The sequence below is a fragment of the Ranitomeya variabilis genome, chromosome 2, assembly GCF_051348905.1.
Source record: "Ranitomeya variabilis isolate aRanVar5 chromosome 2, aRanVar5.hap1, whole genome shotgun sequence".
NCBI classification, from domain to species: Eukaryota; Metazoa; Chordata; class Amphibia; order Anura; family Dendrobatidae; genus Ranitomeya; species Ranitomeya variabilis.
This window is the reverse complement of record NC_135233.1, coordinates 552,362,030-552,374,653: the sequence shown is the minus strand read 5'-3', so window position 1 is coordinate 552,374,653 and position 12,624 is coordinate 552,362,030. Positions and strand designations below refer to the sequence as shown.

The window sequence follows — 12,624 nt, the reverse complement described above, 5'->3', positions numbered from 1 at the left end:
ACGTACTATCCCGTCGGTGGTCATACGGGCCCACCCCACCTCGACGGGATAGTACGTCCAATGTCAGAAAGGGGTTAAGAATATATATTTTTCACTTCATTTGAACAGTTGCCTGGGTGTTAAGATTTGGTGTGAATATGGCCTCTGGAGGCTAGCTCGAGCTGCCGGCCGGTCATCTGCTTTGCAATCACTGTCTACCCCTGCTTATTCTCAGCCCTAACAAAGCTTTCTCCTCTGTCCTCTAATGCTTCTAAGCTTTACCATAATAAAATAATACAGTAATATCTAGCAATCATGGATTATTTGATAAATATAGACCCCACACTTTTAGACCACAGGCTGAACAGATCTGAATTCAAGATTTTCGAATTGACACTGTAATAGTTTTATTTTAAATATGATCCCATCACGATCCCAAGTTTCTTTTGGTACAGATGTGGCTAGGAGCATAGCAGGTACATGTGCAGTTTTTGACATTTTGAAATTAAATGTTTTTTTTCGGAAATGCATTTTAAAATTTTGCGTTTCCGTTCGCAAGGGTAAAATAATAACAAAGATATTCTTTTGACATATCTGGTGAAAGCCTGTACAGTTCTGAGTAGAATGGTGTTTATTTTGTTTCTCTATCTTTTTTCTAGCCTGGGTTATGAGGAGGAATGTAAAGGCAAGCAACACCGAAATTCACACTTTTTACGATCTTTGAAAATCAATTAAAAAATAAATAAAATCATCTAGAATTTTTTTTCTTCACATTTTGCATTCTCTGACACACTATTACCAAATAATAAAATCGCAAAAGAATTCAAAATATAGAGATAAAAATTATTGGTTCACTTGACATGGAATGACCCCATTGACAAAAATAGTGCATGAAACGGTACAAAGCATAATAGCAAAAAAAAAAATAGCCTAACGCAACATTTCGATGACTGATCTGTAAAGTTGGAATTGTGACAATTGACCAATGTAAGAAACATAGAACCAAGTTATGTAATTGAGAGCAGAAAGTTCAGACACTGAACAGTAGACGTGAGCATGGAGGTAAACACTTTATTACCATATACATATATATTTATTCATATATTGATCAGAGCATCCATTCACTGAAACAAAGGGAACTGTAAAACATATTCATCGCTCACGTAAGAGGAAATCAGACAACAGATTCTTGGAAAGTTCAGCTCCTTAACACTGAAACATTGGAGTCTAAAAAATGTCACTCTTGAGGAGTCCAGCGTAGGAATAAGTGGGTAGAATGCCAAACAAGTTATGAGATGGAGGCAGAACTGAAAGTTCAAGAAAAAGACTTTACGTCATAAAAAACAATACCAGATGGGCAATGAAAGTAAGAAACTGGATGCAGCCGGCGCTCAGTAAAGCATGCACCATTGGCTAGAGCGATTGAATACTGTGCCGGAGTCACGTGTACTAAAGTGTTTCATATTTTATTACTCTACCTGGGCATAAAAGAGGAATGTTCTGCTCGGATTTTCTGCCAATGCCATGCATTAAGATTTTAAAGAGCAAATCTCAACGAGGCCCAAGGTTTAGAACAGTAGAAGATGCCTGAACCATCATTCTCCTATGGATGGCTCAATGGTGGGAGGTAGGAGTGGGATTCACCGGTCTTGGTCCAGTGGCCACGTCCGTTATCTGAGCCCATGGGATGGAAACCCTCTTACCGGTGGCATCTGTCTTCTCTTATGGTTTCCCGGCCTGGTGTTACGTCACTATGGTGCACATATCATGCCGTGCCAGGCCAGCTAATCAAAAGTAAAGCCGCAGATGTCAGCAGTTCTCTCAGAGCTCCCAGCCGACGGCCATGGATCACTGACCTGGTCGCTCGACCGGGTCCCGCTAAATTATTCGCACCTTCTCACATAATGCAAGGAGTGTTAAAGCTTGGTATGATGCCTACTACTCTACTATAAAGGCCCTCCACTGAAAGACCATAGGGACCCTGACGCCAAGAGGTGAACAGGGTTCATTTCCCATAAAATGAGAAGATACTGGGATGGGGATTATGGAGGGAACAGCTTCACTGGCGGAAACGACTGCATCCATCAGTGCAACTATGTTCTGAGAAGAGGTTCTTCACTAGGCCATGATCCTGTATGACTTCAGGAAAGACTATTACAGGGTTTCACAGTATTGCACCATCTAGCTGACATAAACCAGCCCCTTTCGGACATATCCATACCTTCATATGGATAAAATATGCATCACAGCTCCATTAGTTGTGTTACCTGCCAAGCATCGGGCTGCCAGAGACAGTAATGAGCAAAAATACAAGTTTGAACAGAGGAGCGGCAAATATTAGAAACAGCCAAAAATGATGCTAGCACACACAACAAAAGCGCAACATGTATACCGCCCAGTCCCCATTTTAGTGGGACGGACAGGTTTTGTGGGGGTTTATCTACCTTTTAGTTTCAGGTTAGGCGAAAACGAATTTTAGCTGTGACTTTTCGTATAGCTGGTGGAGAGCGACATTTTTATTAGTGTAAACATCTATAATTATACAGTGAGAAGTACAACATATTACAATACTACACAGGGTCCCATCCTACGGGACCGCTATTAACATGCCGCGTCACACCAAGATCAGCTCTGCGACCACTTCACATCCAGTCTTTATATGCCATTGTGCCACACCCCGACAGTCTGGAGGGTCCGGACCCCTAGCCCGGACCCCATCTGTAAGTATGTGCTTGTGTTCACAAACAGAAATTACTGACAGGTAAGTGATCATCGAAAAATTACATTGCTTTTGGGTTAAATGTATTTTTTAAAATTTGTAGGCAATTTAATTTTTCACATAACTATCTTTTTTGGAAAACAAAATTAGTCACCTTGCAATTCTCCCAACAATTTTTTTTTAGACTCTTATTTTATCTACTTTCAGAAACTTTTCAGCAGGCTCATTATCATCAGAGGCAGGTTTACAGCGACAGGTTACGCCTCTATACACAACTGGTAGGCTAAGTCACAGCTGACCCTGCTCCCCTGCTTTCATAATGAACTTGTGGCTTGCATTGTGGTTAATGTACATGTGTTGTTTCCTAAAACAAGAAGTTAAGAGTCTAAAAAACCTCAGTGGTCGGTGGGCAAATTTCAAGATTACTATTTTTTATTTTAATGCAAATTGTGGTTTATGAGCAAAAAAAAATAAACAGTCAAAAATTAAAAGAAAAATACATTTAAAACACAAAAGCGTGATTCAATCAATAAGTCAATCTCTGACGACAGATTCTCTTTAAAGGGGTTTTTCAACTTAAAAATAAAGAAAAGGCCTTTAAACAGTAAGTTGTATAACTTATCAATGTAGTTCCTCTAGTAGCTCTGGTCCCCGCATCTCCATCTCATGTCTCGTGCTTAAAACATGCCCGTGTTTCATATGTCCACAGATAACTACAGCACTGCATGAAGGGACAAGCTGACTGTTCATTTCAATACCTAAGCCAGCACCCTCCTCTGATACAGCTTACGCATAGACAGAGGAGATGGACAGCTCAGCTGTTGAAATGAGACAGTCAGCCAGCCCCCTCCTCTGATACAGCTTATGCATACACAGGAGGGTGGCTCAGCTGCTGAAATGAGTCAGCCAGCCCCCTCCTCTGATACAACTTATGCGTGCACGGTTCAGCTGCCGAAATGAGACAGCCAGCCCCCTCCTCCGATAAAGCTTATGCATAGACAGAGGGCAAATCAGCAGTTGAAATGAGACAGTTAGCCAGCCCCCTCCTCTGATAAAGCTTATGCATGAACAGAGGAAGTGGACGCTCAGATGCTGAAATGAGACAGCCAGCCTACTCCTCTGATAAAGCTTATGCATAGACAGAGGAGGGCGGCTCAGCAGCTGAAATGAGACAGTTAGCCAGCCCCCTTTATATACAGCGTTGAGAACAGAACATGAAGTGAAGTAGCCAGTACCCAGAGAGCAGAGCATTGGGGCACCTGTTGTATTTGAACTATCTTAAGAATAAGGTATATAATTTACTAAGTTTATTCTCATGTATTTTTAGTTGCCTGGACAACCCCTTTAAGAATTAGAGCATATGAAACGATAACAAGAACACGGTGGCAAAATTGTCATAACCTGGTATAACCACTAAAGGAAAATAAACCATAAAGAAGGTCCAATGAAAGAAAGCATGAGAACATATATAGAAAAATGCACATAAAGAACCAAAGAAGTAGTAAAATAATGTTTATTACAAAAAATTAAAACAGTGTTAAAAATGTATTAGAATCCAGAGCAGACGAAAGGGGTGAACAGACAAAGCACCAAAAGAGTGGAACCACAGGTCTGAGGCAATATTATAAATCCAAGACCCCTCAAAAACCATAGAACATTCACATAATTTTAAATAATTCTTGAGGATAAACCTGATGAGACCAAAATCAGAATTGTATAAAAGAAGGAGCCAGAAAAACCAAGAGTAGTAGTAATTTACCTCAGACCTGCGATTCCACAGCCCTTACGTGCGTTTCGGCTTTGAGCCTTCTTTCTCGGAAGAAACGCGCGTAGGGGCTGTGGCACCGCAGGTCTAAGGTAAATTACTACTACTTTTGTTTTTTCTGACTCCCCCTTCTATACAATACTGATTTTGGTCTCATCAGGTTTATCCTCATGAATTATTCAATATTATGTGAATGTTCTATGGTTTATTGAGGGGTCTTGGATTTACGATATTGCCTCAGACCTGTCTTTTGAAGCTTTATTGTCTGTTCACCCCTATCGTCTGCTCTGGATTCTAATACAATTTTTAACACTGTTTTAATATTTTGTAATAAACATTATTTTACTACTCCTTTGGTTCTTTATGTGCATTTTTCTATAAATGTTCTCACCCTTTAAGAATTACAACGCACTAAATTTTAGTAATAAGCAACAATGGAAATTTAGATAAAGAGAGAGTCAATTCGGACATAGATACAGCACCCATAGTATCTTTGAACATTCACTCACATCTATAGCTATTCATAGAGGATTTAGAAGGGCTACACTGATCCCTAGTGGTCACAGCCAGAGGGGAGGTCTTGCTGGCCGCTCAGCAGTTGTCTGCCATACACCTAGCAAAACCAGCTGCTGATCGGCTAAATAAACTCTGCGAAATCTTATGTGGCACCTCCCCGTGGACTGACCAGACAATAAGGCAGAGGACGTGTCTGCAGGGGGATCAGGGGGAGACGAGTACGCTGGAAATGTCTCTTATTGTTTAGAAGATCGGAATGTAGTTATCAATCTTGGCCCGATGCCGCTGGGCGATGCACTCCGCGATCCACACAATATTCCGGCATTCCTGCTCCTTTAGCTTCACAAAGGCATAAAACACACCAAAGTGGAACTGGTTTAGAAAGGCCAATTTATTCAATTTCACCTGTAAATGGGAAAAAATATGAACAATCAGAAGGAGACATAAGATGGAACACAATTTTTTTTTAACAGGTTTCATAAAAAGTTGTGTGTGACTAAATACGGTACAACCATTTAAAGGAAAAGTTCTTCTCCCAGGACATTGACTGCAGTATATATACAGTGAATATAATATAAAAAAAGTCTACACACCCCGGTAAAAATGCTAAGTTTTGGTGATGTAAAAAAAATTAAGTTTTTCTACCTTGAATGTCACCTATAATCAGAACAAACCCATTGCCAAGCAAACTCAATGCAAATCATTTTGAAGGGGGGATAAAAATAAAAAAAACTGATTTCTTAACTGTGAACATCCTATTATTGTTGGGGATGTGATCATGTTCAGAGTTAGCCAATCACATATGCACTCATGTTACATAGTAGTCAGTATATAGCTGTCACGTACAGTGATTCGGATTAGCCCCTATAAAGATGACTTATTTGGGTAGGCTTTCCCTGAGATTTTCTTTGATGCATTTTACAGCAAAAGCCATGGTCTGTAAACAGCGTACAACATAGCAAAAGGATCTAATTGTTGAAAGTCAGGAAAGGGGTACAAAAACATTTTCAAGGCATCAGATATACAATGAAACACTGTGAAGACGTCATCAAGAAGTGACTTAAAATAGCCACAATAGTAACTTTACCTAGAACTGGAAGTCCATCAAAGTTTAATAAAAAGACAAGAAGACAATTATCCTAGTAGGCTGCCAAGAGGCCTATAACAACAATAAAGGAGCCGCAGGAAGTTTTGGTAAGTACTGGTTGTGTAATGAATGTGACAACAATCTCCTGTATTATGTATTCTTCATATCTTTGACCTGTGGGTAGGTTGGCGAGATGAAAGCCTTTTCTGACATAAAAACACAACCAAGCACAGCTATGTTTTTGGAAAACCTAGATCAAGTCTGCCAAAACGTGTTACGGTCTGATGAGACCAAGGTTGAGCTTTTTGGCCATAGTTCCAAAAGGTATGCTTGGTGCAAAGCCAACACTACGCATCACTAGAAAAACACCATGCCCACAGTGAAACATGGTGGAGGCAGCATTATGCTTTGGGGCTGTTTTTGGCAGCTAGAACAGGGACTTAAGCTGGATGGCGTTTTGAACAGTTACAAATATCAATCAATTTTACATCAAAACCTTCAGGCCTCTGATAAAAATCTGAAGATGGAAAATAATTTCACCTTACAGCATGATTACATACCTCAGTGTGGGGAAAGATCATCACAGGGCAACACAGGCAGGCCAATAACAGCTACCTGCCGATAAGTGTTTAATCCCACAGGGATAATTAAAAAAACAAATCAACTCCTGGATAACCCTTTTTATATATTTTAGTCTAGATAGTCATCTGCAGCACTGTTCCTTTAAATGCCGTTCCCTAAAACATCTCTGTAAAGTTGATAGAAAACATGCATGACCGTCTTGTCCGCGATCCCAAAGCTATATAGTTTAATTACACTGAAATCTGGCACAAACTCTGAGACCTTATCAACCTGTAAATGTTTTATGCACAAAGACTGAACCCTTTCTTTTAATTAAATAAAAAGACACAATATCAGAACACTGGCAAAAACCACTTACTAAAATCTTGGCAAGGCAGCCTGCCCTTTAGCTTAAAAGATTGTTATTCTATTGAGCACACGGTATTGGCACGGGATCACTTACATGGGGCGGCTGTGTAGTCCGTATGTGAAACGCATCCCGGTTGAATGTAAAGCCTCTCCACGATAATGGATCCTGCGTACAGTACAGATCAAAAGTTTGGACACACCATATAATTTAAAGATTTTTCTGTATTTTCAGGACTATGAAAATTGTACATTCACACTGAAGGCATCAAAACTATGAATCAACACGTGGAATTATGTACTTAACAAAAAAGTGTGAAATAACTGAAATTATGTCTTATATTCTAGGTTCTTCAAAGTAGCCACCTTTTGCTTTGATGACTGCTTTGCACACTCTTAGCATACTCTTGATGAGCTTCAAGAGGTAGTCACCGGGAATGGTCTTCCGACAATCTTGAAGGCGTTCCCAGAGATGCTTAGCACTTGTTGGCCCTTTTGCCTTCATTCTGAGGTCCAGCTCACCCCAAACCATCTTGATTGGGTTCAGGTCTGGTGACTGTGGAGGCCAGGTCACCTGGCATAGCACCCAATCACTCTCCTTCTTGGTCAAATAGCCCTTACACAGCCTGGAAGTGTGTTTGGGGTCATTGTCCTGTTGAAAAATAAATGATGGTCCAACTAAATGCAAACCGGATGGAATAGCATGCCACTGCAAGATGCTGTGGTAGCCATGCTGGTTCAGTATGCCTTCAATTTTGAATAAATCCCCAACAGTGTCACCAGCAAAGCACCCCCACAAAATCACACCTCCTCCATGCTTCACGGTGGGAACCAGGCATGTAGAGTCCATCCGTTCACCATTTCTGCGTCGCACCAAGACACAGTGGTTGGAACCATAGATCTCAAATTTGGACTCATCAGACCAAAGCACAGATTTCCACTGATCTAATGTCCATTCCTTGTGTTCTTTAGCCCAAACAAGTCACTTCTGCTTGTTGCCTGCCCTTAGCAGTGGTTTCCTAGCAGCTATTTTACCATGAAGGCCTGCTGCACAAAGTCTCCTCTTAACAGTTGTTGTAGAGATGTGTCTGCTGCTAGAACTCTGTGTGGCATTGACCTGGTCTCTAATCTGAGCTGCTGTTAACCTGCGATTTCTGAGGCTGGTGACTCAGATAAACTTATCCTCAGAAGCAGAGGTGACTCTTGGTCTTCCTTTCCTGGGGCGGTCCTCATGTGAGCCAGTTTCTTTGTAGTGCGTGCTTGTTTTTGCCACTGCACTTGGGGACACTTTCAAAGTTTTCCCAATTTTTCGGACTGACTGACCTTCATTTCTTAAAGTAATGATGGCCACTTGTTTTTCTTTACTTAGAATTTGTATTATGGCAAGAAGAAAGCAGCTAACAAAGTCTATTCAGTAGGACTATCAGCTGTGTATCCGCCAGACTTCTGCACAACACAACTGATGGTCCCAACCCCATTTATAAGGCAAGAAATCACACTTATTAAACCTGACAGGGCACACCGGTGAAGTGAAAACCATTCCCGGTGACTACCTCTTGAAGCTCATCACGAGAATGCCAAGAGTGTGCAAAGCAGTCATCAAAGCAAAAGGTGGCTACTTTGAAGAACCTAGAATATAAGACACAATTTCAGTTGTTTCACACTTTTTTGTTAAGTATATAATTCCACATGTGTTAATTCACAGTTTTGATGTCTTCAGTGTGAATTTACAATTTTCATAGTCATGAAAATACAGAAAAATCTTTAAATGAGAAGGTGTGTCCAAACTTTTGGTCTGTACTGTATGTGTGGGGTGCGTGACACCAAACCTGCACCCGCTAGTCCACACTATTAGGCTATGTTCACACTTTGCGTTTTTTGCTGCGGATCCGCAGCGGATTTGACGCTGCGGATCCGCAGCAGTTTTCCATGCAGGGTACAGTACAATGTTACCCTATGGAAAACAAAATCCCTTTAAAAACCGCGCGGAATTGCTGCGGAAAAAAAAAAGGAGCATGTCACTTCTTTTTGCGGATTCCTCAGCGGTTTTCAACATGCACCAATAGGAAAGTGCTGTTGAAAACCCGCAGAGGAATCCGCAGAAGAAACCGCAGGAAAATCCGCAGTGAAAACCGCAGCGGTTTTGCACTGCGGTTTTTCCAAATCCGCTGCGGAAAAAAATCCGCAGCAAAATCTGCAAAGTGTGAACAAGCCCTTAGGCTTTAAAGGGAACCTGTTAGGGCTTGTTCACACTTTTGCAGATTTTGCTGCGGATTTTTCCGCAGCGGATTTGGAAAAACCGCAGTGCAAAACCGCTGCGGTTTTCACTGCGGATTTTCCTGCGGTTTCTTCTGCGGATTCCTCTGCGGGTTTTCAACAGCACTTTCCTATTGGTGCATGTTGAAAACCGCTGCGGAAACCGCAGAAAGAAGTGACATGCTCCTTTTTTTTTTCCGCAGCAATTCCGCGTGGTTTTTAACCCCTTTCTGCCATTGGACGTACTATTCCGTCCATGTGGGGTGGGCCCTAATTCCCAAGGACGGAATAGTACGTCCAGCACGATTGCCTATCGCAGCTGACATCCGGCACTATGTGCCAGGAGCGGTCACGGACCGCCCCCGGCACATTAACCCCCGGCACACCGCGATCAAACATGATCGTGGTGTGCCGGCGGTACAGGGAAGCATCGCGCAGGGAGGGGGCTCCCTGCGGGCTTCCCTGAGACCCCCGGAGCAACGCGATGTGATCGCGTTGCTGCGAGGGTCTCCTACCTCCTATCCCTGCAGGCCCCGAATCCAAAATGGCCGCGGGGCTGCATCCGGGTCCTGCAGGGATTACTTCCGGGTGCCGTGCAGGTGCTTGTAAGCCTGCACGGCTGTAAGTGAGATCGGTGATCTGACAGAGTGCTGTGCACACTGTCAGATCACCGATCTGTAATGTCCCCCCCTGGGACAAAGTAAAAAAGTGAAAAAAAAAATTCCCACATGTGTAAAAAAAAAAAAAAAGAAAAAAAAATTCCTAAATAAAGAAAAAAAATATATATATTATTCCCATAAATACATTCCTTTATCTAAATAAAAAAAATCAAACAATAAAAGTACACATATTTAGTATCGCCGCGTCCGTAACGACCCCACCTATAAAACTATATCACTAGTTAACCCCTTCAGTGAACAACGTAAAAAAAAAACAAAAAAAAAAAAAACGAGGCTAAAAACAACGCTTTATTCTCATACCGCCAAACAAAAAGTAGAATAACACGCGATCAAAAAGACAGATATAAATAACCATGGTACCGCTGCAAACGTCATCTTGTCCCGCAAAAAACGAGCCGCCATAAAGCATCATCAGCGAAAAAATAAAAAAAGTTATAGTCCTCAGAATAAAGCGATGCCAAAATAATTATTTTTTCTATGAAATAGTTTTTATCGTATAAAAGCGCCAAAACATAAAAAAAATGATAGAAATGAGGTATCGCTGTAATCGTACTGACCCGAAGAATAAAACTGCTTTATCAATTTTACCAAACGCGGAACAGTATAAACGCCTCCCCCAAAAGAAATTCATGAATAGCTGGTTTTTGGTCATTCTGCCTCACAAAAATCGGAATAAAAAGCGATCAAAAAATCTCCCTTGCCCGAGCATGTTACCAATAAAAACGTCAACTCGTTCCGCAAAAAACAAGACCTCACATGACTCTGTGGACTCAAATATGGAAAAATTATAGCTCTCAAAATGTGGTAACGCAAAAAAAAAATTTTGCAATAAAAAGCTTCTTTCAGTGTGTGACAGCTGCCAATCATAAAAATCCGCTAAAAAACCCACTATAAAAGTAAATCAAACCCCCTTTCATCACCCCCTTAGTTAGGGAAAAATAAAAAAATTTAAAAAATGTATTTATTTCCATTTTACCATTAGGGTTAGGGCTAGGGTTAATGCTAGAGCTAGGGTTAGGGTTAGGGTTGGGGCTAGGGTTAGGGCTAGGGTTAGGGCTAGAGTTGGGGCTAGGGTTAGGGTTGGGGCTAGGGTTGGGTTGGGGCTAGGGTTGGGGCTAGGGTTAGGGTTAAGGCTACAGTTAGGGTTGGGGCTAAAGTTAGGGTTAGGGTTGGGGCTAAAGTTAGGGTTAGGATTACATCTACGGTTGGGAATAGGGTTGGGATTAGGGTTAGGGGTGTGTCTGGGTTAGAGGTGTGGTTAGGGTTACCGTTGGGATTAGGGTTAGGGGTGTGTTTGGATTAGGGTTTCAGTTATAATTGGGGGGTTTCCACTGTTTAGGCACATCAGGGGCTCTCCAAACGCGACATGGCGTCCGATCTCAATTTCAGCCAATTCTGCGTTGAAAAAGTAAAACAGTGCTCCTTCCCTTCCGAGCTCTCCCGTGCGCCCAAACAGGGGCTTACCCCAACATATGGGGTATCAGCGTACTCGGAACACATTGGAGAACAACTTTTGGGGTCCAATTTCTCCTGTTACCCTTGGAAAAATACAAAACTGGGGGCTAAAAAATAATTTTTGTGGAAAATTTTTTTTTTTTTTTATTTGCATGGCTCTGCGTTATAAATTGTAGTGAAACAATTGGGGGTTCAAAGCTCTCACAACACATCTAGATGAGTTCCTTAGGGGGTCTACTTTCCAAAATGGTGTCACTTGTGGGGGGGTTTCAATGTTTAGGCACATCAGTGGCTCTCCAAACGCAACATGGCGTCCCACCTCAATTCCTGTCAATTTTGCATTGAAAAGTAAAAACGGCGCTCCTTCCCTTCCGAGCTCTCCCATGCGCCCAAACAGTGGTTTACCCCCACATATGGGGTATCAGCGTACTCAGGACAAATTGTACAACAACTTTTGGGGTCCAATTTCTTCTCTTACCCTTGGGAAAATAAAAAATTGGGGGCGAAAAGATCATTTTTGTGAAAAAATATGATTTTTTATTTTTACGGTTCTGCATTATAAACTTCTGTGAAGCACTTGGTGAGTCGAAGTGCTCACCACACCTCTAGATAAGCTCCTTAGGGGGTCTACTTTCCAAAATGGTGTCACTTGTGGGGGGTTTCAATGTTTAGGCATATCAGGGGCTCTCCAAACGCAACATGGCGTCCCATCTCAATTCCAGTCAATTTTGCATTGAAAAGTCAAATGGCGCTCCTTCGCTTCCGAGCTCTGTCATGCGCCCAAACAGTGGTTTACCCCCACATATGGGGTATCGGCGTACTCAGGACAAATTGTACAACATCTTTTGGGGTCCATTTTCTCCTGTTACCCTTGGTAAAATAAAACAAATTGGAGCTTAAGTAAATTGTGTGAGAAAAAAAAGTTAAATGCTCATTTTTATTTAAACATTCCAAAAATTCCTGTGAAACACCTTAAGGGTTAATAAACTTCTTGAATGTGGTTTTGAGTACCTTGAGGGGTGCAGTTTTTAGAATGGTGTCACACTTGGGTATTTTCTATCATATAGACCTCTCAAAATGACTTCAAATGAGATGTGGTCCCTAAAAAAAAAATGGTGTTGTGAAAATGAGAAATTGCTGGTCAAATTTTAACCCTTATAACTCCCTAACAAAAAAAAATGTTGGTTCCAAAATTGTGCTGATGTAAAGTAGACATGTGGGAAATGTTACTTATTAAGTA

General features: G+C 41.5%; 1 protein-coding gene across 1 annotated transcript in view; it reads right to left on the bottom strand.

Annotated features, from left to right (window-relative positions):
- Positions 1-4,797: 4,797 nt before the first annotated feature.
- ATP6V0D1 (ATPase H+ transporting V0 subunit d1) overlaps positions 4,798-12,624 on the bottom strand; it is a 138,354-nt gene continuing 130,527 nt past the window's right edge. Inside the window, exon 8 of the mRNA XM_077288191.1 lies at positions 4,798-5,384. Coding sequence (XP_077144306.1) covers positions 5,223-5,384 — 162 coding nt within the window. The 3' untranslated portion in view covers positions 4,798-5,222. The remainder of the gene's footprint in view (positions 5,385-12,624) is intronic.